General features: G+C 38.8%; 2 protein-coding genes across 4 annotated transcripts in view; one reads left to right on the forward strand and one right to left on the reverse strand.

Moving 5' to 3' along the window:
* Positions 1 to 14,934, reverse strand: wnt4b (wingless-type MMTV integration site family, member 4b). The gene is made up of 9 exons (XM_079894515.1): positions 14,769 to 14,934; positions 5,426 to 5,614; positions 5,010 to 5,163; positions 3,114 to 3,198; positions 2,629 to 2,760; positions 2,406 to 2,548; positions 2,177 to 2,317; positions 934 to 1,096; positions 1 to 804 (listed from the first exon to the last, which is right to left on the reverse strand). Exons 2-9 carry the CDS (start codon positions 5,512 to 5,514, stop codon positions 635 to 637), a joined length of 1,077 nt encoding a protein of 358 aa, XP_079750641.1. The 5' UTR covers positions 5,515 to 5,614; positions 14,769 to 14,934; the 3' UTR covers positions 1 to 634.
* The window catches only part of chd4b (chromodomain helicase DNA binding protein 4b), a 24,715-nt gene continuing 14,376 nt past the window's right edge, over positions 14,251 to 24,589 (forward strand). For 2 of the 3 annotated variants that reach the window (XM_079894506.1, XM_079894505.1), the window contains exons 1-22: positions 14,260 to 14,628; positions 15,230 to 15,293; positions 16,107 to 16,219; positions 16,682 to 16,951; positions 17,590 to 17,705; positions 17,841 to 18,136; positions 18,239 to 18,357; positions 19,035 to 19,155; positions 19,282 to 19,451; positions 19,622 to 19,870; positions 19,971 to 20,174; positions 20,658 to 20,869; positions 20,956 to 21,087; positions 21,191 to 21,287; positions 21,610 to 21,801; positions 22,243 to 22,443; positions 22,635 to 22,772; positions 23,224 to 23,345; positions 23,463 to 23,636; positions 23,907 to 24,048; positions 24,178 to 24,309; positions 24,393 to 24,510. In XM_079894506.1, coding sequence (XP_079750632.1) covers positions 15,245 to 15,293; positions 16,107 to 16,219; positions 16,682 to 16,951; positions 17,590 to 17,705; positions 17,841 to 18,136; positions 18,239 to 18,357; positions 19,035 to 19,155; positions 19,282 to 19,451; positions 19,622 to 19,870; positions 19,971 to 20,174; positions 20,658 to 20,869; positions 20,956 to 21,087; positions 21,191 to 21,287; positions 21,610 to 21,801; positions 22,243 to 22,443; positions 22,635 to 22,772; positions 23,224 to 23,345; positions 23,463 to 23,636; positions 23,907 to 24,048; positions 24,178 to 24,309; positions 24,393 to 24,510 — 3,367 coding nt within the window. In that variant the 5' untranslated portion in view covers positions 14,260 to 14,628; positions 15,230 to 15,244. Of the gene's footprint in view, positions 14,629 to 15,229; positions 15,294 to 16,106; positions 16,220 to 16,681; positions 16,952 to 17,589; positions 17,706 to 17,840; positions 18,137 to 18,238; positions 18,358 to 19,034; positions 19,156 to 19,281; positions 19,452 to 19,621; positions 19,871 to 19,970; positions 20,175 to 20,657; positions 20,870 to 20,955; positions 21,088 to 21,190; positions 21,288 to 21,609; positions 21,802 to 22,242; positions 22,444 to 22,634; positions 22,773 to 23,223; positions 23,346 to 23,462; positions 23,637 to 23,906; positions 24,049 to 24,177; positions 24,310 to 24,392; positions 24,511 to 24,589 lie in introns of all 3 variants that reach the window. The other variant, XM_079894504.1, reaches the window with a different exon arrangement.

Consider the following 24,589-nt stretch of genomic DNA (forward strand, 5'->3'; position numbering starts at 1 on the left):
AAGATTTCAAACAACTTTATTTTAAGCCATATAGATTATGAAAATGAGACAATAATAATAAACAAGCCTCTAATCTATGCAATAGGACAAGCCGAAACAAAACAGCTGAAGCCGAAGAGTTTGCAGGTGGAACTTGCCATCCAGAGATAATGCCACACAGGCATGATGAACTCAAATAAATAAACATAACCAGCAAAACTGAAAAGAAATTATAAATACAGTACACAGGGAGAGAGCATCTCTAGACTAGAATTTAATGCTAAGGCCTCAGACTAAACTAACATTATTCTCCTGCTGTTATTCAGGGGTTAATCTCGGCTTTAAGAGCGTTGTCTGAACAAGTTAGTTAATGGTTTTTGTATTTTATGTGTATTTGAGCATTTAAGAAATGTAATGGTGTCTGTGTGTTCCAGTTCAACACATTGCCCTTCAACAAAAGTGCTATTGAAGATTAAGATAATTGTAATGTAATGTCACATTTAAATGAACTTTAAACTTTAAATTCACCAAATTCAGGGCATGATACAGGATGTTTTGGATGGAGCAGGTTTGTTCTTCATCATGTGGGCATTAATGCAGGCTGGCATGAGATGAGGTGCTTCTTGTGCGGTTGTACGCTTTTTCTAGGTATGTCTCATTCTCGGCAGGTGTGTATGAGCACTGTGTTCTTACACTGCTGGCAACGAACTGAGCAGCACCAGGAGAACTTACAGGAGCAGCGCTGCACCACCTCAGCCCGGCCTGCTCGGAAACCTGGGCCACAACATAACAGTTCACATCCATCTGGTGCCAACCGTGACGTTCCTAGGACGTGGAACAATAGGAAAGGATGAGTAAAGAGCGATGAAATGACATGTAAAAACAGGGAATTGATTAGAGAATTAATTTTATACTGATTATTTTAGTTGGTAATTTGGATTTTTACACTTTTACCATTACAACGTCGTCCTGCAGTGCCAGGAATGCCATTGTCTGGGTCTAAGCGGCAGAAATCTGGTGAAGAAGCCAAGTAGACAAGGTCCCGTGTGGCTGGGGGCTTCACTTGGGGGTCCCGTGGAAGGAGAGCTGTGCGAGAGCCCACGCGTGTCAGCCGTACCTAAGCAGAAAGTCTGGCTATGATCCTTGAACTTGGCAAATTATTTGTCAAATTATGTAAAATAATCGCATACACATATTTCTTCTACAGTACTGCAATAGCAAAATTCTAATGCAGCATTGTATGTATCCTTCACAGAGAATGTAATCCCAGAATGCATTACGACAAACTCCAAAAATCATCCAAGATGGTGGATTTCATTCAGTGCTTAGAAATATTGACGAGAAATGTAAAAAATGAACTATTTCACCTGTGTGTAACACATTATTATGCTTATTAGAATTTTGTGTTGTTAGCTTAGCAACATCCTAACACCAAACTCTACAGAGTGCAACAGTTGGATTTTGGAAGTGAATTTTTGACAATAACTTAGAAACCTTTAAAACAGACCTACTGTGAGCTGTGAGGTTGTTAATCGCCATTATATGGTTTTGATGAAGCCATCAGCCCCACATTATTTCAACTTATCTTTTAAATAAGTATGTTTAACTGTGAAATTCTGATGATACTTATGATTCTGCAGAGAAATCTCCATCAGTCAGAAAATTACACGTAAATCATGCCAAAAGAATTCTTCAGCGCAACCCACACCAATGAAGTGTTAAAAGAGTAAGTTTCCTTATGCCTAAATATTTGTACACATATGCATGTTTTGCAATAAACAAACTTTTTACATCTGTAATCAGCTTTAAATCAATAGTTTTATATTTCTCCATTTTATTTGATGTCATTTGCAATGCTTCATGGAATCGTCATTATTTCCCTCATTAAAACATTAAGTACACAGTTTTACCTTAGTCTTATTGTCTGATTTTCAAGATAATGATTTGCTTCCAATCAAAATTTGTAGTGTTGTGATTCACCTGATCGCTATTGCACTCTATTGAAACTGTAAAACTTCAGTGTAGAGTGCCATTTGTGGAACATATGCAGTTTCTACCTTAGTAAAGCATTCCAAAAAATCAGTCATGAGAATCACTTATGAGTTTCCGTCTCAGTTAGGATTCTGCCTTAGAAGACAGCTATCTATGTAGGCAACAGTCAGTGAGGCAACTGGAACAGAGCCATTGTAACACATACCTCTGTGGCCCCATCAAAGCGTTCTTTCAGCACAGCACCGACCCGGCGGAACGGAGGCATCACCTTCCAGCAAGTTCTGAGCTCACAGGACCCCGAAACACCGTGACACTTACACTCCACCTGCATGTTGTGGAGGATAGCCTGAACAAGGACAGAGAAAACCATAAAAACCAATACGCAGTTGGTGATAACTTTTGATATCAATCAATAAGTGAAACATTTTGCTTGCCTTCCGTCCTGCTTCGTTATTGTGAATGTTCATTAGCGGTCGCCCTGATGACATGCCTTTAGCTCTCTCTGGCTCGTCCACAAAGGTCTGAGAGAATGCAACGCCATAGGACAGATTATCAGAGCAACCTGACCACTGGAAACCTTAGGGTGAGCAAGAGGCACATGTTTGGCATATATTTTTTGTCAGTGTGAAATTGTTATTGACATGTTTTAAGACTCACCTTCAGGACTGACCCCCCTGACCTTTCGGTCACAGCCGCACCTCTCCAGTTCTCCCCTGCTACAGCCCCGAGTCACAGCCACAGCAACTGCTGCCGATGAAAGAGCGTGGACAAAAGCCGCCTCACGGGTGCCTGAAGACAGCACATAAAGGCTAAACGGGGTTGTCCTTTAAAGCTGATTGTATTGATTGCATCTTGTGAAATTAATAAAATAAGAATGTGGGTAAATAATGAATAATTTAATACAAAAATTCACAGTGGTTCTCAACTTTTTTGACTTGAAGGCCACCCTCTGTGCAACACTATTCATACACTAACACCATATATATATATTGGTATTTATAAATAAAAAATGTTTTTTACCAATAAACCAATCAATTAAATTAAATCAACACTTGAGCCATGACAGCAAGGTATTTGAAAGTTGTATCATAAAATAATCCAATATGTTCTATTCTGATATGTTGTGACATAATTGTTGTAACCTTGGTTCATGACTCGTCCAAACACATTGATCCCACGAGGAGTGGTGGAACAGTTCCAACGCCGGTTTCGGAACTGATGTTGGCACTGCAGTGGTTAAAATGGAACAAGTAAGTCAGAGTTAATATATGCAGATATGAAACTGTTAAAGTCACATAAAGTTTAAAGATTAAGGCTCATTTGTAGTCTAGGAACATCTGTGGCCCTAAAATGTGACCGGGGCTACTTGCAATCACAAGCAGTGGTGGAAATTTTTGGAGTTACTGTACATAACCCTCTATGGGACATCCTAATTTATAAATTGCATTTAAAATACAATAATACAAATACCGTCATGCATAAATGACAAAGTCCTTTTAAAGGATACATTTTCTGTGTAGCTGGCACTATTGTTCAGTATTAGTCTGGCAGGCAGTATAATAGTCTTTTTGCCTGTTTTAGGTTGATGTTAGTAAATTTTATAGAAGACAGAGAGGAAAAGCTGTACCATTTCCAGAAAGTAGTGATGCCAGTCAGTGCATCAGAAAATAAGGTTTGGGTACATTATCCTATATGCCAGTTTGGACGATGTGATCCATACTACAACCAAAGGTCAGATGCCACTTTTTTTTTTTTTTTTAACAATCTTTTTAGCTACATTGTTGTTTGACTGAGTATCAAAGATGTTAGCAACTTTTACTCTCTTGACTACATTTTTTATTAAGTAGGCTATACGTAGTAGGCTATACGTAAATATATACGTCGAATATATTTGTCAGAAATGCAATTACTCGTTACACTTAGCATGGCACCTAACTTTTTCTGCAACAGTTTATTTCTGCTACAAAAGAAGCGATATCACCATCTACAGGGCATTGAAGATACAATAACTTGTGCGTTTTCCCCTTATTCATTCAAACTTGTCAACAAAGCTCCTTACGCGAATGGCAGCAAATACGAGATGAGGACATGGCTGTACCTGGTGATGAGGCCGAAACCCAACACGTACAGTGCAAGTAGGCTTTGACTATTCAATCTTACTTAACATTATTTAAATTATTCGTTATATTAAAGACACATTTTTGATGGATATTGTATATTGAAGGATTTACCGTGTTTGTTGACGTTTAAGAGGCTGTTGTGTCGACCTTGATTTATTGCAATAGAGGTGTTCAGTAACAGTTTTATTTTGATTTTAGAAAATAAAACATGATTGCTCTCCTCTTAAATCAACTGTCTTGTTTTTCACTGGCAAGTCTCTTATGTTGAGGACTAGTGCATATTTTAGCCTATATTCAGTACGAGTAAAACACTACTGCTCAGATAGTCAAGCCCCTGGTGTTTCACATAGCCTAATCCCAGACTAAAATGCATGTTTGAGCTGTTTTAACTGAAAGCAATTTGCACTGCAGTGCCATTGTTTTGTCTCAAAATGAACACCAGCAATGTTTTTTTTCCAAGGCACGTTTATAAAAGCTACTTAAATGTTCTAATTGAACTAAAGCCTAATCCTGGCTTAGTCTAAGCCCTGTCTGTGAAACCAGGCCTGAGACTTTTACTCTGGTGACTTATAATGGAGTCATTTTCGCTACAAGGTATCTGTACTTTTACTTTTACACCTCTTACAAGGAATAGACAGTACAAAATGGTCTATGTGGGTTTAATGAACTGTATTTTTTTCTGGGACAATGACAGTAGAAATTTACAATACTTTTTGGTAGCCAGGACTAAACCAAAACTGACATTCCAAAATAAGAAATATTCTCTAGAGTAAAATGTGTGATAAAGGACCTTCTGTGTATATTTTTGACATGATTTTTTTATTTATTTTTTTGCCAGCATGTTCTTGAATAAATAAATAAATGTTAAAATGTTCATAAAATTGTCAATGTGAGTCATTGTGTTTCAGGCTCTCTCACCTCTTCAATGACCATCTCTGCTGCCTTTCGCACGGACTCCATGACCTCCCCCCGTGCCCGGCACACCCCAACTTGGCCTGGTGACAATCCCCTCAGACGGCCACATGGTTCGGCACCAGACACAGGACGCGAGCGTGGCAGACGTGCCAGAGAACTACAGAGAGAGAGGTACAGCGTAGTAGAAGAACATGGAGAATAAATCAAACACAAAACAGAAAAATAGTGTCAGAGAAAAAGTTGGCATATGAATAAAAGGATGACATTTTGTCAATGAACGTCGGGACAGGTAAATAAATAAAAAAACAGGGAGAGGAAACGAACAGAAAAGAAACAGAAAGTGTGTGAGAAAGAAATATGTCACCATCTTTTACAAGTTATGGCATAACAAACAAACGCTTTCACACAAGCCAACTTACAGCCAGTTGGTTGCCATGGTGAGGTGGGGTGCCCATAGCAACAGCAGGAGGAGTCGTCCCGTGAGAGTCACTGAGGAGACCGTTGGCATCAGATTGCCTGTCTGTCTGTCTACCTGTCTGTCTCTGAATTAGTGTTCAACTGTGTTTCTTTCAGTTGTGCCTGTTACGTTGGGGTTGTTCCCCTCATATCTGTCAAAATCAATAGACAGGAAATTACATTACTGAATTGTTACATTATTGCATTATATAATAAATAGAATTAGCAATTACTTGAGCATGAACTGCTCATACTTAATCACTGCTTTTATGCATATGCATGACTTGTATAATAATAATTAACATTTTACAGATTATGACTATATTATATATAAATATCTATATTCAGATATTTTTACTGCTTAATGAGAATAATACAATCTATAGTAGGCAATTCAAATAATTCAAACAAAACAATTAGACAGCCTTCGCAATGTATTAAAGGATAAATTTTTACCACTTTGAGGTCCAAAAGGATAAAAAATATTCCTGTCGACGAACCGTTTAAATCGAGTTCCAGATCTGTCAATTATCCAAATTTAACACAAGCTTGATGATTGTAATTATTTCCACTTATGTTTTGAAGATAAAATGCCTCTAAGTTGTAATCTTATTGTCACACAGAGAGAGATATTCATCTTATGGCATTTTCATCCATGACAAAAAAATCGATATCTATATCTCAATATCTCTTTGGTTGAGTAAAATAATCAGAACAGGAACAATAAATGTATTAGTTATATAGATAAATGATTAGAATCCTTTTATGAAATCCCATTTTCTTTGATGAACTAAAAAAGTTATAAAGAGAAAAAAAAATAGAAATTCTATTTTTATCCTAAGAAAGCACTTCCATTCCCTTCAGATCTGGATTAGTATATGTGGGGGAAAAAAGTTTCCATTTCAGTAATCCAATTTGTCCAGCAAAATGAACAATTCCAAAGGTAAAAAAAACAGATAAGTGTGGATGAAGTGATGGTTGTGGGGTTATAAAGGAAGGATGAATAAAGGGTGGGAGGGTTGGAGACCTCAGAGAAGGGAGGGGTGAAGATTTCGGCCATAGTACATTAACATTGAGGGATGAGCTTGCACTCATTGTCCAATTTACTCAGGACGTAATATGTGACCTCTGCTTAATGAGTCCCGCAGGATGGTGCCTTCAACTCGTGGGATTATACAAATGCTAACACACTCAACTGTGTGTTTGTATTTGTGTTGTGCGTCAAAAAGAGGGCAACTGACCAAAAGTCTAGTGCCAAATCACTGTCTAAATGCATACATCTGCAGGTCTGTGTGTGTAAGTGAGAGAGAGAGAGAGAGAGGGAATTCCTTTTGTCAATGCATGTGACTTGAGCATCTGTTACCTAGTATCAGTGAAGGGTGCATCAGAAAATGTTGCCCTTAAATCCTGAGACTCTCACAAAAGAGTTGTGCGTGAAAGCCAGCGGAAATTGACAGAGAAATATGTGTCGTAACAATAAATAACCTGATAGATAGAACAGCAGAAGTACTCAGACCTGTCCCGAAATGGGTCTGTGTGAACGTGTCTTACCTAATGTTTAATTTTCCCAAACTTTTGTTGCTCTTTTTACGAGTGTCCCCCCTCCCCCTTTCTTTCCTCCCTCTGCCCTGCTCCCTCTTTTTCTCTCTCTCCATATTGTCTTCGAAGAAGGGATGACATTTAGACAAGGAGAAGAAAACACAGTGCTGACAAATATTAGAACTGAGGCAAATAAATCACGAGAGAGAGAGAGAGAGAGAGAGAGAGAGAGAGAGAGAGAGAGAGAGAGAGAGAGAGAGCGAGCGAGAGAGCATTGGGACAAGATCTTGGATTTCATGTATCTACTGTGGCCTCCAAAAGTACTTGGACACTTAAGTCACAGTTTAAAATGCAGTAGAAACAAGGGATTAAACCAAGTCGCATCTAACCTAAACCTAAACCTAAACCTAAAAACGAAAAACATTTTTGCAAGTACTTTAATTTGCTTGGTCTTGAGATGACTTTTAGTGGTTGTTTATAGTCAGTTTCCCTCAGATAAACCTGGACATTTGACAACCAGAAAGTGTCCAAATATTTTTTTGTCTTTAAAAAAAAAAAAAATTAAATAATTTACCTAACAAATGTCATTTACACATCATTTTTTAATATAAATGCCAATTGGTTTAGCATTTTATTAAATATAGGCTATTTATTGCATACATTTTGTTATATTTTGCAAAAACATTCATACTTCTTTTGATAAACATTTACTATATTCTATTGTAAAATGGAACATTAATTTGCTTTAAAAATGTTAATATCTCCATTAATGTTTTATAATACATGTACATATAATATAACATATAGACTTAATTTCATTTCTCATTCGATATATCTCTATTGGTTGTAGATCTTTTTTTCTTTTTTTTACATTTATTTACTTAAATACTCTAAGTCTGTTTTCACTGCTGAACTCTCCTGCACCTCAGCAAGCAAATAAATAACTGTGCCCTCTCACAGATTCACTGCCTTTCTCTCGATTTGAGCATTGCCCCCTATATCTCTCCCCTCCCTTGTACTTTTTCACCCCTCTTCTCGTTGTATTCTCTCTTTGTGTCCTGTCGTCCTTCACAGTGACGTCTTGCACGGTCTCCCCCAGCAACACCATGGCGACCTGCACCCCCATGTCATGTCCGGCGCCTCTCTTCTCCTCATCTCTCCATCCGCTTACCGCTTGCTCATAAATAAAATCTCTTCTTTTTAAATCAAGTGTCCCATCTGTCGGAATCTGTTTTACACGCTTATTTGAGATGTCACAGTGGCTAATTGTGGCTGTTTTGTGTGATTTAACATGGGGTTCAGGTGGACACCTGTGCTGGACTGTGAATTACAGTTTAACAATTCTAGACTGTTACTGATTATTTGAAAATTATATATATATTTACACAATTCATTTGTATATATAAATCACAAAATATGTAAAATACAAATTATATATATATATATATATATATATATATAATTTGTATTTTCCACATTTTGTGATTTATATATATATACACTCACCTAAAGGATTATTAGGAACACCATACTAATACTGTGTTTGACCCCCTTTTGCCTTCAGAACTGCCTTAATTCTACGTGGCATTGATTCAACAAGGTGCTGAAAGCATTCTTTAGAAATGTTGGCCCATATTGATAGGATAGCATCTTGCAGTTGATGGAGATTTGTGGGATGCACATCCAGGGCACGAAGCTCCCATTCCACCACATCCCAAAGATGCTCTATTGGGTTGAGATCTGGTGACTGTGGGGGCCATTTTAGTACAGTGAACTCATTGTCATGTTCAAGAAACAAATTTGAAATGATTCGAGCTTTGTGACATGGTGCATTATCCTGCTGGAAGTAGCCATCAGAGGATGGGTACATGGTGGTCATAAAGGGATGGACATGGCCAGAAACAATGCTCAGGTAGGCCGTGGCATTTAAACGATGCCCAATTGGCACTAAGGGGCCTAAAGTGTGCCAAGATAACATCCCCCACACCATTACACCACCACCACCAGCCTGCACAGTGGTAACAAGGCATGATGGATCCATGTTCTCATTCTGTTTACGCCAAATTCTGACTCTACCATCTGAATGTCTCAACAGAAATCGAGACTCATCAGACCAGGCAACATTTTTCCAGTCTTCAACTGTCCAATTTTGGTGAGCTCGAGCAAATTGTAGCCTCTTTTTTGTAGTGGAGATGAGTGGTACCCGGTGGGGTCTTCTGCTGTTGTAGCCCATCCGCCTCAAGGTTGTGCGTGTTGTGGCTTCACAAATGCTTTGCTGCATACCTCGGTTGTAACGAGTGGTTATTTCAGTCAAAGTTGCTCTTCTATCAGCTTGAATCAGTCGGCCCATTCTCCTCTGACCTCTAGCATCAACAAGGCATTTTCGCCCACAGGACTGCCGCATACTGGATGTTTTTCCCTTTTCACACCATTCTTTGTAAACCCTAGAAATGGTTGTGCGTGAAAATCCCAGTAACTGAGCAGATTGTGAAATACTCAGACCGGCCCGTCTGGCACCAACAACCATGCCACGCTCAAAATTGCTTAAATCACCTTTCTTTCCCATTCTGACATTCAGTTTGGAGTTCAGGAGATTGTCTTGACCAGGACCACACCCCTAAATGCATTGAAGCAACTGCCATGTGATTGGTTGATTAGATAATTGCATTAATGAGAAATTGAACAGGTGTTCCTAATAATCCTTTAGGTGAGTGTATATATAAATGAATTGTTTTTAAATAATAATTGCACTGATATTCATTTTTAATATGAAATCCTTTAAAAACATACATATGTTTCAATATATATATATATATATACTGTACACACACAGTTGCAATCAAAATTATTCAACCCCCGAGAACAAAAATGTATGAGGCATCAGTACACTATTATAGAAAGTTTATTAATACACATTTGAGTAATTCTGAGAATGTGAAGTTGATGAAATATTTAAAAAATCTAATTGACTAAACATTCATGTACAAATGATTCAACCCCCAAAAGTACAATTTGTGCAGAATGTTTTATTCTTTATAACCTGTCACATCTCTACTGCAATCCTGGCCCATTCCTGGCTTAAAAAAGCTTCCAGATCACTGATAATCTTTGGTTTTTACGTTACCACTGCTTTCTTCGAAGTCCAACAAATATTTTCAATGAGATTTAAATCTGAAGACTTTACAGGCCATACAAGAACATTCTGATCCCTGAACTAAGCTTAAGTAGATTTGGATGAAGACTTTGGGATGGCTGTCCTGCAGGAAAGTTCATCAAACATCAGGCTTCAGTCTCTGCCAAAGGCATCACCATCTTTGCCAAAATGGCTTGATACTTCAAAGGATTCATGATGTCTTTCATACACTCAAGATCTTCACTTCCTGCAACAGCAAAGCACCCCCATAACAAGACTGGACCACCTCCATCTTTGACCATGAAGATGTGTTCTTCTGCTCAGAAGCTTTGCCTTTTTTTGCACCAGATGCTGATCCATGGGTCCAGAAAGTTCCAGTGTGGTCATATCACTCCATTAAACATTCTTCCAGAACTTGATCCAAATGAATTTTAGCATATTCAAGTTGGCCTTTTTGTTCTTAGTCAAGAGTGGTATTCGGCAAGATGTCCCAACACGAAGGCCATGCATGTCTATTTTTCACTCTATATTGAAATGTTTTTTCCTCCATTCATCAGGTCATCCTCCAAGTCTTTGGCAGTAAATTGAGGGTTTTTCTCAGTTGCTCTTATCAAACATTTTATTCCCCTTAATGATATTGTGCTTTTTCTTCAACTCCCTCAAAGATTTTCTGGTACAACAAATTTTAAAGGTCTGAATAAGGCTGCCAGCTGTGTCTCTAGGAACTTTTAGTGTTTTGGAAATGTTCTTGTAGCCATAGACTTTCTAATGTAATAAAACAATCTATTCTAGCTTTTGTGAGAACTAGTCTCTTTTGACTTGGCCATATTACTCAAGTTTAGCACATGCATGTATGTGTAACAGCACAAGCTAATTCAGTTTTGTTCCCAAAGGCTTAATTGCGTTTTAACACAATTTTGTACCATACATGACTTAAATACAGCATCATTGAAAAGGGGTTGAATAATAAAGACAAAAAAATCCTATAACTCAAAAGCATTACATTATATATTGACATTATCACTTTTAATATGCCACTAGACTGTTATACATGCAATTTAAAAAAAAACAAAAAACTATGTTTAGAAAAGCTTATATTTGTAAATTATTACAGTCTCAAAGGGGTTGAATAATTTTGATTGCAACTGTATGAATGTATATATATACACATACATACTAGTAGAACACGCTAGTAGATAAGATGCATGCTAGTAGAACATCCACAACATGACAGCGCACAGTGATTATTATTGGATGGATTGTTGACCTCATTCTGGAATGCTTGCATTGGGTTACTGCGGACCACTCAGTGAATATTATGGGATAGAAATGACATCCCTCCAATCAGGCAATCCCTCCCATTCAACCCATTATTCCATAAACTGGACACTTTCAGTCAGTGAATTAATGAAAAAATGACATTCTGTAAGCATCACATGATTTTAAATTAAGGTGGCAGTAAATTATCTGTTCGGGTCTACAGGACCAAAAGTGAAATGTTCATGTTCTTTTTGCTTGCTGCAATTCACCAGTCTCATCCATCCATCTCACCACTGGATGTCCTCACTGCTCATTTGATAAGAGGAAGGTGATGTTAGAGTATTTGTGCTTGTTGCAGGATTGGTATTGGTTATCACATGAAACAAGCATGCATAGTAGCACATGTACACAGACACTTTGTTTTAACTGGGTCCGCAGTGTCAACATTCCCCTGACCTTCAAGAGAATATTATTGGATGGGGCGAAGTGTGGTGGGGGCTGGTGGGAGCTTCAGTGTGACCCCCACCCCCCAACCCCTGCATGGTTTGCCATGATTGGTGACTGTGGACAACCCCCCGTCCCCCGAATCTCCATGGTGACTGATCTACTTTAAGCAGAAGGGTGTGCATAAGCGTGTGTGTGTGTGTGTGTGTGTGTGTGTGTGTTGGGGGGACACAGTACCTGAAGCACTGATGCATTTCTGTACAGGAGAGATGCACCGTGATGTGAGCAAAATACTTTTTTCAAATGTGGATGGTACATATAGCAATGCACTAAAATAAACCTAAAGCTGTATCTATCTATCTATCTATCTATCTATCTATCTATCTATCTATCTATCTATCTATCTATCTATCTATCTATCAATCTATCTATCTATAAAATGTTTTTTTAAATATAAATTTAATCGATCTATCTGCGACATTTAAAAAAAACCTTGGAGAACTCAAATTGAGCTCAAAGTTTGAGCTTCTTGTCTGCTCACAGTTCACTTTGCAGGTGTTTCATCTTGACAAAATGCAGTTTTTTCATTGTTGATACTCCATAGTTCATAAGTTCACGAGGATCTAAGCCCATCAACACTGCCCTTAATCTGATTACATGTTGTAGTTCCTCTGCTATATCAATATCAGACCCATGTGTTTCAGGATTAGTGTCAGTTATAATTAAGCATTTGCAAAATAAATAAGCAATATTACATTTGAGCAAAAGTGGGAGACGCACGCAATGAAATCTTCATTTGTTGCTTCACATGTTTATATTTGTGAATGGCAAGTTCCAGTTCCTCAAATGAGAAATGGTGCATAAATATTTATAGCACTGACTGACTACTAGATATGTATATCCTTGATGCAGGTTTAAAGTCAGCATGAAACAGAATCTGCGATAAGGTGCATTCACACTACCAGCGATAAAGCGACTGGATCCCATTCATTTCAATGGAGAGCAGTCGATTTCCGGCGACACGAGCGACAATGACCGCTGGCGACTGGATGGGGCGTGTCCAGCGACACAACAAAGTTGAGATATGTTCAATTTTATGCAAATGAAGAGCGAGTGACAACCAATAGGAGTGAAGTCAGTGGAACGCACGTGATGTGCCGAGTCCAGCCGAGGATAGATGAATGCAAGGCTCATTTCAGCAGTCAGAAACTGTCCTATAATTTATGATATGTCTCTGTGTACGTACGGTGGTATTCGCCATGCTGACCCCGAGCCTGAATGGTTTCGTGAACCCAGATAGACCGGCATTTGCCCTTTTGCTGCAGTTAATAGCCATGATGGCAAAGAGCACTCGTTGTTTCTTGTTCATCTTTAATATTATGCATTTTATTTACTGATTCCATTTATATTTAGACTTATCCTTCCAAAATGTTTGTTTGTAGCGGCAAGAAAACTGTTGTCTACAACATTGAGTAACATCCGTGAATGCAGTGCACTAAGTCGCTTGTAGTGTGAATGCACACGTCTTTTCTTCCCTATTGGGACTTAGTTTTGTCCAATTCATTAGATGATAGAATCATTGAGGTTTGCTAATTGCTGTGATCTCATGTGAGTGACAGTTTGTCCCGCCCTTGCACCAGTAAACACGTCATCAGAGAAGGTGGGAGGGGATGATATTTTGATTAAAGGGCACATGAATTAAAAAATAATAATTATGTGAATGGATACACGCAATATTACATCAAAAATAAGAATAGTGCATTTTGATTTTATGGTGATTTTAACTTGGCCAAAACAAAACCGGTGATGTAAGAATGGATGAAAATATTACTTCTGCATTTCATTCCCTTAGGGGAAGTCTTTTTGACCTTTTGTAATGTGCAGGTAGCTGAAGTCAGCAAGTCACTGGAGTTCAGACAGTCCAAAAGTGTCATTTTGGGATTGTCACGGCACATCCAATTCATAAGAGTTAATGCTCATTTGACACTGCTTCCCACAGACTCATTACAGGAGTCAGACTTCGGTCTGGTATCTGATTAACGGGAAGCAAAAAGACTGCGGCACCTTGACATCTCATCACCTCTGAAGCTGTGAAGCGTCACTCTTGTAGTGTGTGGCGTTTGACAGATAGCCGAAGCGCACTACTTGTTCGCCCGTCTTCCGACCAGGTGCTCATATGTGTTTTTTGTCACTCGTGCACCAAAAACCCAGCCAGGTGGACAGACAGCCGCAGATTATTATGGTCTGTCGCCAGCGGCCTGGGGTTTCCCTGGAGACCATGTGACTGGTGTTGTTTTTTTTCTTCCCTCTCTTTTAGGAGTTGTGTTTATTATGGGATGTCAGAGCGGCCTGCTTATGACTATTATGGGATGTCAGTGAGGGCGGGAGGGGGCAGTGTCTCCATAGCAACGTGGTTGCTAAGGGGGCAGGGACTAAGAAAGGGGAAGGCAGTGTGTACTTGCTGGTACTGTGTGCGAGGGGGAGATGATTATTATGGTCTGTAGGTTGCGAGGTAACTATGCAGAGTTGAGTGAGTGTTGTAGGGAGGGGGGAGCGTGCCTAGGATTATTATGGGATGTCTCTACCCCCCCCTGATTTCTTTGTGTGTATGAGGATGTTCGCTTCTGGTCACTGACGCTGGGGAAAGGGGAGAAGAGTGGACGACGTCTCCCAAAGATTCACACCTTTTCGGAGCTTCTTTTTATTTTTCAGTGATAGGTAGTAACCTGCAGCTTTCGCGTCAGACTAAAGCTGATCATACCGCCGAGTATCTACACCTTGGACTGACCTGTAAGTCAATTCCTCCCACCCACTTCCAACCGCCTGCATTAAAAATATACATACATATAAATTCGTGTCCCTCGGTGAGCTTTTTGTCATATCAGAAAACAGAAAACAAATAAACAAATCTAAAATTACGGGTAACTTACAACTGTTAGACACCGCGTCACAAAGGGCCAAATGGTGTTTGTCGGGGGCTTCGCGACCTCCGCGTGTTATTTTCAAGGAGGAAAGTTTTTAAGAATCGAATATAATCAAAAACGAAGGCAGATAAGCGCTTTAACTCAACTCATCTAGTCGGCTGCCATTTTCCCTGGATCACTTGACTCTGTTTGCTAGCTTTGCTAACTTGATTGACAGCTAAGTTGAGGCGTCTTTCGCTCGGACCGAACGAGAAAGTTTACGAAAAAGGCCGAAATGACACGACTACGTCAAACTCTTTTTAACCCTACACGCAGTGTGATGTAGTTTTATAATGCCACCATTGTTAATTGATTTTATTTTACCTTAACACAGCTAGCCTCCGCTGTCACTTGTTTCTGTCTCTGTCAACATGGGGTGCTGCTAAAAACCTGACCAAAAATATTGTTGTTATTTCTATTTTATGAAGCGTCCTGACGGGGATATGTCAGGGAGTGAAGACGACCGGGACCATTTTGGACCCATGCAAGATGGTAAGGCTTTAGCTGTCCCGAGCAGAGTCTGGACCCTCATTTAACCACATCATGTTATATAACCTCCCTAAATGAGCCCAAACATGTAAATTAACTGCTGACATCTAGACAAATGGCCATTTCTGTAAGGAGAACGCTGCTAGATTGAATGTTTATCTGTTTTGCTTGAGCTGGCGAGCCACGTGTAACTGCATCATCCACCCATATAAAGCCAAATCTTTAGGTTATGATGCAGTAACGTTAGCCAGTTAGCTGCATGCAAAAGTCACATCACTTCCTGATTCACTGATCCGTAGTGAAAGCATCAGCTGTTCAAATAAAACATAAACCCTTTTTGTTACAGACTCCTTTACCTTAGTATCATAGAAGCGAAAGTGGCTTGTTTTTGTACTTAAGCGTTCGTACCGGCCGAATATTGTTTAGCATAGTGTGTCTAACCCATTTGTTTTGCTTTCCTATTCTGGCCGCCCTCGGAAATGGCGTTGGTAGCGCATCCTATCAACAGAGAGCTTATAATAAATGAATGATTTCCAAAGCAAGAGCCTTTTGCCCTAGTTTCACTGCTGCTGACATATTTGGACAGTAGATTAACATCTCGAGGCAGGAATGCACAACAATAATGTATTCTAAAGGCTTTAAACTGTGTTAATGGATCTAAATTGATGAGCTATATTTCAGTAAGGCTCATACAATTAGAATAAAAGTATTATATCGGTTCTGGAAGTATAGGAAGGACAGAAAATCAAAATTAAGATGATTGTTTAGCTATTATTATTTTATGCTTGGTGTATGCTGTGTGTCTGCTTTGGACAGATGATGTGGATGAACAGTTATCAGAGGCAGAGACTCCCAAATCCAAAAAGAAGAAGAAAGCAAAGAAAAGCCGTGAAAGCAGGAGCAGCAAACGACAAAAAGTCCTCAGAGAGGTTAGCAGAGCATCTCTTCAGTCTATATGTATATGTGTGTGTGTGTGTGTGTGTGTGTATATACTTTTATTTAGTAAGGATGTATTAAATTAAATCAAGTCATCATAACATACATTTACATTGTTATTGAATAATTTCTTAAGGATAATGTGACACTGAAGTAAGATTTGCTATCACAGGAATAATTGAACTTTAAAGGAAAAAAAAAAATCACAATATTACTGTTTTTACTGTATTTTTGTTCAAAGAAATGCAGACTTGGTGTGCATAAGAGACCTCTTTAAAAAAACAAACATTTGAAGGGTAGTGTATGTCGGATTTAATCTCTACAGTGTCACATCAATCATAATTTTTCATTACCATAACTGTTAGACATGTTTTAGGATCAAGCATTGAACTGAAGGGTTCTTTCCTGAATATATCTGATACTGTCACCTATCCTTGGGTGATTTCATGATCTAGGAGGTTCCTGTCAGCTCTCCTGAAGTCATGGAAGCAATCCGAATGGTAGAAGGCGAGGAAGAGGAGGAGGACAGAGTGATGCGATCTGAGAGTGAAGGGAGTGACTATGCTCCGAGCAAGAAGAAGAAAAAGAGATCCAGCTCCTCCAAGGAGAGGAAGAAGGGAGGTTCAGCGGGAGAAAAGGCTGGCGGCTCATCTGGAGGGAAAAGCAAACGTAAAGACCCAGAACCCGAGGAGGAAGATGATGATGACGATGATAATGAAGGACAGGTAAGGGGTTGCCGATGGGTAGTCTATGGGACAGGGGACAACTACAAAAAAAACCCCACAGGATTCAAAAAAACTATTTGTCATGCTTTATAAAAAAATATTATTTGTTCACATACACAGTATTGTATTTTTGTATTAGATTACTTATGCTTTAACAATCAGTGTTACTTGTCCAAAGGACATTTCTGGAAAAATCCAATGTCAAGCCCTGCCCTTTCCTTTCTACATTGTTGCCACAATAAATACTGATTTTCAGTTTTGCTTGTAAAGTTTTCATCAGCTAATGTTATGTTTTGTACTTTTTCCTTGGTACACTATCATTCAAAATTTTGGATTGTTAAGATTATTAAATGCTGTTAAAGGAGTCTCTTACTCTTATTTTTTTTTAGAAATAGAATTTATTTGAAATAGAAATATTTTGTAACATTGTAAGTGTCTTTACTGTCACTTTTGATCAATTTAATGCATCCTTGCTGAGTAAGGGCATTCATTTCTTTGAAAAAAATCTTACCCCAAACCTTTGAAATTATAGTGTATGTTTTTGGATAAAGGTTCAGGTCAGACGATATTATATATATGGCTACCTTTTTATGATGGCATTCTCCAGTGTCTGTCATCTGTTATCCTCTTTTCTCCAGCCCAAATCTTCCTCTCAGCTATTAGCAGACTGGGGAATGAAAGACATCGACTACACCTTCACCCAGGAGGACTACACCTCTCTCACCAATTACAAAGCTTTCAGTCAGTTTGTCAGGTAGAGCAGTTCTGCTTCTTTGACTTTCTGTTTTTGTCCCATATCTATTATCACCTCATGTAAACATCCATATAATATTCCATAGCTGTCAGGTGACTGATCTGAAATGTCTTTTTCATTTCGTCTCTTGTTTAGACCTCTAATAGCTGCTAAGAACCCTAAGATCGCTGTGTCAAAGATGATGATGGTTTTAGGAGCTAAATGGCGGGAGTTCAGCACTAATAATCCCATGCGGGGCTCAGCGAGTGCTAACGCAGCCCTGGCAGCTGCCAACGTAGCTGCTGCAGTGGAGAGTATGGTGACCAGGGTGGATGGAGGAGGGGCGGCACCCACGGCCACGCCCACATCAACAGCAGCTCCTGCTGCACTACCCCCACCCCAGCAGCCCCCAGCGGTCCCTCTGCGGAAAGCCAAGACCAAAGAGGGCAAAGGTCAGATGAGAGATAAGCGTTTTTTTGGGGACCAAAAATGTGTTTATTATATGTATTTTTTTAATTACTCAACTTTTTGTGTCGTATATGTATCTACTCTAGGCCCAAATGCACGTAGAAAGACCAAGTCCACTCCAAAGTCCCAGGACAAAAAATCTAAAGCGAAGAAAGTGGCTCCACTCAAGATTAAACTGGGAAATTTCAAGAGAAAGCGTTCCTCTGTATGCATCTATTCCTTATATGCTTACATATATTAGCTAATTTATACAGTACATTATTATTCATATTTATTTAATATTATTAGTTAATATATTAATATCATAGTTAATAATTATATTGCAATATTTAATGATATATAATTATGTTAAATAAATGCATGTACTACTGTTCAAAAGTTTGGGATCAGTAAGATTTCTTTTGGAAAGAAACTAATACTTTTGTTCTGCAAGGATAATTTAAATGGATCAAAAGTATAGACATTTATAATGTCACAAAAATATTTCCATTTCAAATAAATGAATTTCTTTTGAACTTTCTATTCATCAAGGAATCCTGAGAAATATTGAACATAAATGTATTCTGGAGAAGTATTAAGCAGTTGTTTTCAACATTGATAATAATAACAAATGTACTTGAGCAGTAACTCCATTACAGTATTACATTACAAATATATTAAAATAGAAAACGTTTAATTTTTCACAATATTATAGTTTTTACTGTGTTTTTGATCAAATAAATGCAGCCTTGGTGAGAATAAGAAACTTCTTTTAAAAAACATTGAAAAAATCTTACAAATCCCAAACTGTTGAACAATACTGCATATTATACATATATTCCTTATTTTTTATGGCATCACTAACTTGTTTTGCACCCATTCACCCATGATTTCTTCTCTCAGAGCGGTGAGGATGATGATGGTGAGAGTGATTTTGACAGTTTCTCAGTAAGTGATGGATCTAACAGTCGGGGCAGCCGTTCCAAGAGTAAGAAGTCCAAGAGCTCCAAGAAGAAGAAGAAGGGTGAGTCAAAGAGAGCAGAAAAACTCAAATTACTCTGCTGAACACAAATGGTATATTGAACACACTTTACTAGTTTGGAGACTTTCCAGCCATTTATATTTGATATAAGCCCTCCTTCTTTCATAGTGGATGAGGATGCTGATGGCTATGAGACCGATCATCAGGACTATTGTGAGGTGTGTCAGCAGGGTGGTGAGATCATTCTGTGTGACACCTGTCCGAGAGCCTATCACATGGTGTGTCTAGATCCTGACATGGAGAGAGCCCCAGAGGGCACCTGGAGCTGCCCACACTGCGTAAGTACATGCAAACATGTTCAGAATGAATGTATGTTCTTTCCTCAAGCTGCTCTGGGCTCATTGAGTAAAAATTAAATTCTGTGTGTGTGCAGTAGTTCTCTACATTCCATTGATATTTAATGACTATAGTTTCTGTTGATTATGCATTATTTATGTCTCTCTCTCAGGAGAAGGAAGGAATTCAATGGGAGGCTCGTGAGGAGAGTTCTGAGGGTGAGGAGGAGAATGATGATGGAAGGAGGGATGAAGGAGAGGTAGAAGAGGAAGACGATCACCATATGGAGTTTTGTCGGGTTTGCAAGGATGGAGGAGAGCTGCTATGCTGTGACACATGCCCCTCGTCTTACCACTTACACTGTCTTAACCCTCCCCTGCCAGACATCCCTAACGGAGAGTGGATCTGCCCACGCTGCCTGGTGAGAGAGGAATAATATAGTGTGTTAGTCCAAGTCTATCCTTTGGATTTGGTTTTCTTGAGATTTTATCTTCATATAATATAATATCTTGTTTTCTCAGAGTGCTCCTCTGAAAGGCAAAGTCCAGAAAGTTCTGACGTGGCGCTGGGGTGAAGCCCCTCCCCCTATGCCCGTGCCTCGGCCTTTAGACCTCCCAGCCGATGCTCCAGATCCTCCTCCTATGATTGGTCGGAAGGAGAGAGAGTTCTTTGTGAAGTGGTGCAACATGTCTTACTGGCACTGTTCTTGGGTCCAGGAACTACAGGTAATGCACAAATAAAAACACACACAATTTCTTGTAAGTAGGGATGCTCCAATATTAATATTCTTGCAGATATGATTAACTAATTATTTTCTTGTTTTGGCTGATATTCAATCTATACGTTTTTGTCGAAATAAATGAAAAATGAAACCCTCGATAAATAATAAATCGACGGGTTTAAATTCTAAATTACATGTAAATTATTACTGTTTTTGCATATTAACTTTAAGTGAATGTTAGATCACGGCAAGAGTAATCTAAATGTAAAAATAGAGAAAATGAACATGCACGCTAAACAAATTAATTATAATACCTCTTATAGCCGGTATGGTACCGTTATATTGTCCATCTTTGTAAGTCAAGAACATAAAAGTATTTACACTCTCTTATATCCCCAATTGCACATTAAATTGTGCATTTGTTTACATGGGCGTGTTTATTAGTAAAATCATCCAATCAGGTATGTCTTTCTCTCTCTCGTCACAGTTGGAGCTGAACTGTCAGGTAATGTTCCGTAACTATCAGCGGAAGACAGATATGGAAGAGCCCCCCAACCTAGAGATGGGTGCTGAGGGAGATGAGGATAAGAGCTGTAAGAGGAAGAATAAAGATCCCTTCTATGCCCGTATGGAGGATCAGTATGGACGCTTTGGAGTAAAGATGGAGTGGCTCCTCATCCACCGCATATTAAATCACAGGTGAGGGTGTTCAGATGTTCGAAATCTCTTGAAGAACAACATCTGCTCAACTATTTGGACATTAATTTCTCTGTTCTCTCTGGCAGTGTGGATAAGAAGAATAACGTTCACTATCTGATCAAATGGAGAGATTTACAATATGATCAGTCAACCTGGGAGTGTGAAGACATGGACATCCCAGACTTTGAGACCTTCAAACAGCATTACTGGAACCACAGGTACATGCACACAGGACTCTGCAGCATTTCACACGCATACACCCTTCTATGAAACAATGTTGCATTTATCATTTAATCTACATATCTTCTTTCTGTTTGTCAGGGAGTTGATGCTTGGAGAGGAGGGCAGACCAGGTAAAAAGATAAAGAAGGTCAAAGTGAGGAAGACAGAGAGGCCTCCTGCTAATCCTGTTGTGGATGTAAGGATTCTTGGAACAACTCAAATCAACTTCTGTCTACTTTATAAGATGCAATTTTTAATACTTTACACATTTAGGTCAGAGCCATGGTTTAGCACTGCAAGTTATTCAATGCAAATTCATAGCATGGATTCTTTTCTCTGTCCTGTTCCCCACTTTTTTCCCATAATTTTCTCTCAAGTGTAACCATTAATATAATTATCAGTAAGGCCAACAATTGCACATATAGATTGATTGAAAACATTGTTTAAAAGCCAAAGAAAATGTATTAATATGTTTTGACTGTCAATGAACTAATATTCTTCCTGTCTCTTACTTTCAGCCCACTATAAAGTTTGATAGGCAACCGGATTATCTGGACTCTACAGGCGGCACACTTCACCCATACCAGCTGGAGGGACTGAACTGGTTGCGTTTTTCTTGGGCTCAGGGCACAGATACCATCCTGGCTGATGAGATGGGTCTTGGAAAGACTGTTCAGACTGCTGTCTTCCTCTACTCGCTCTACAAAGAGGTGTGTTTTCTTAAAAATATATAAGTACACTATTGCTCAAAGATTTTGGGTCGGTATGAAAATGTTTTTCCAAAGAAGCCTCTTGTGCTGTCCAAGGCTGCATTTCTTTTAAATAAAAATGACAGTAAAAAGAGTATTATTAAAATTGAAAATAACTGTTTTCTATTTTAATATATTTTGAAATGTAATTTATTCCTGTGATGGCAAAGCTGAATTTTCAGCAGCCATTATTCCAGGCTTCAGTGTCACATACACGATCCTTCAAAAATCATTCTAATATGCTGGTTTGGTGCTTCAGAAACAATTTTCATTATTATAAAGGTTTAAAAAAGTTGTGCTGGTCTCTATAAATGGTCTCTAGGAAGACATGGATGTTTATCATAGAATGTATTGTGGCTTTAAAGTAAATAATGTGGTATATTTGGTTATGGTTTCTCTCAGGGTCACTCAAAGGGGCCCTTCTTGGTCAGTGCCCCGCTGTCCACTATTATTAACTGGGAGAGAGAGTTTGAGATGTGGGCCCCAGACATGTACGTGGTCACTTATGTGGGTGATAAAGACAGCAGAGCTGTCATACGAGAGAATGAATTCTCCTTTGAGGACAACGCCATCCGCGGTGGGAAAAAGGCCTCCAAAATGAAGGTATGAATCACAGAGGAAAGGAGGGGAAGAGTTGATATAATAGCTTATTATCAGAGAGAACTAGTAACCATAACCATAAACATGTAGGTTCATGTAAATATTTGGCACATCTGCTGTGTGGTTTGATGATATTGGTATTGTCTTTATCTGCCTACTATGCGTGGTTCCTGAAACTCTCTTCATCTGTGCAGAAAGAGGCTGCTGTGAAGTTTCATGTGCTGTTGACATCCTATGAGCTCATCACAATTGATCAAGCCATCCTGGGCTCCATTGACTGGGCTTGTCTTGTGGTAGATGAGGCCCATAGGCTGAAAAATAACCAGTCAAAGGTAAAATCCATGTGTCAGACCCCTGACACACCAAAGTATTTACTACTTAAAGGATTTGTTCATCCAAAAATTCAAATTCTGTCATCATTTACTCACTCTCATGTACTTCCAAACCTGTATGACTTTGTTTCTTTCACTAACTCAATGATTGGATTGCAGCCGATACCAGCCCACTGAGGTTAAAAGTACTTATATTTGAGCTTCTTTTTTTTTCATCAAAAAAACAACAACTATCGAATAAATTCAGAAGACTTGGAAAATAGTGCAACGGTCTTATGGACTACTTTTATGGTGCTTTTGCATATTCTTTGAAGAAAGTCATATGAGAGTGAATAGATGATGATAGAACTTTGATTTATGAGAGATCTATTCTTTAAATTGTATGATAAATAAGTCTTGGATGTAAAACTAACACACACACTTTCTCTCTCCTTTTCCCTCTCTCTCTCAGTTCTTTCGTGTGTTGAATAACTATCCTCTTCAGCATAAGCTGCTGTTGACAGGCACACCTTTACAGAACAACCTGGAGGAGCTCTTCCATCTGCTCAACTTCCTCACACCTGAGAGATTCAAGTAAGTGTGTGTGTTTGTGTGTTATTGAAAAGTGAGTGTGATGAGGATTTTTGTGTGCCCTCAGTGTTTTTTTTTTTTTTTTGACATTGTTCAGTACCAAATATGTGTGTGTTTCAGTAATCTGGAAGGCTTCCTGGAAGAGTTTGCTGACATAGCTAAAGAAGACCAAATTAAGAAACTGCACGACATGTTGGGTCCACACATGCTCAGAAGACTTAAAGCTGATGTCTTCAAACACATGCCCTCAAAAACTGAGCTCATTGTGCGTGTGGAGCTCAGCCCCATGCAGAAGTACGTTCAGTAATTGTCAATGAATGTTCTATTTAAGATTCTGCACATTTCTTCGAAATTTTCACTCAGACTGATTTGTGCCACCTGCTGGAGAACATCTGTTATTTACAGCATCTATCATTGTATTGTATGACTGACAGTTTGATGATTCTGTTTACTCAGTCTGTCTATATAAAATATATATTCCATTTAATGTCCTTTTATTACATTTACTGGAGGCTTTTTAAATGACAATAGCCTCTGATTCGATTTTCTGTTTTTCTGGGACAGGAAGTATTACAAGTACATCCTGACACGCAACTTTGAAGCTCTGAACACTCGTGGAGGAGGAAACCAGGTTTCTCTGCTCAATGTGGTCATGGACCTGAAGAAATGCTGTAACCACCCCTACCTTTTTCCCACAGCTGCTAATGTGAGCTTCCATTCACTCACTCTCAACTACCATTTTACAGTAGAAATGGGGGAACTGACAGCTTTTAGGTTTTAAATTAATAACAACAATACTTCTTAATGGGTGATCGATATGGGTCTCATTTTGCAGGAAGCCCCTAAAATGCCCAATGGCATGTATGATGGCAGTGCCCTCACAAAGGCTTCTGGGAAACTGATGCTTCTGTTTAAGATGCTGAAAAAACTGAAGGAGGGTGGACATAGAGTCCTTATATTCTCACAGGTACACACACATGCCTGAAACACACACAGATTATATACTCAATAAAACTATATACTCTAATATACTTAAATCTACTGTTGTAGATGACAAAGATGTTGGATTTGCTGGAAGACTTCCTGGAGAACGAGGGATACAAGTATGAAAGGATAGACGGAGGGGTGACTGGAGGGATGAGACAGGAAGCCATCGATAGATTCAATGGTAAGGGGATAATGCCAGCCATAACAGCAGTTTGATCAACATTACAGATGTTTCGTTTTGATCAAAAATGTCTATTTCC

The sequence above is a fragment of the Squalius cephalus genome, assembly GCF_949319135.1.
Source record: "Squalius cephalus genome assembly, chromosome: 15".
NCBI classification, from domain to species: domain Eukaryota; kingdom Metazoa; phylum Chordata; class Actinopteri; order Cypriniformes; family Leuciscidae; genus Squalius; species Squalius cephalus.

Excerpts from the sequence above, each read along its gene's own strand:
- wnt4b (XM_079894515.1), bottom strand. The coding sequence starts at position 5,514 with ATGCCAACGGTCTCCTCAGTGACTCTCACGGGACGACTCCTCCTGCTG. Across the intron at positions 3,199-5,009 it reads CAGAGATGGTCATTGAAGAG|TGCCAACATCAGTTCCGAAA; the intron begins GTGAGAGAGCCT and ends TAACCACTGCAG. Across the intron at positions 2,318-2,405 it reads ATAACGAAGCAGGACGGAAG|GCTATCCTCCACAACATGCA; the intron begins GCAAGCAAAATG and ends GTCCTTGTTCAG.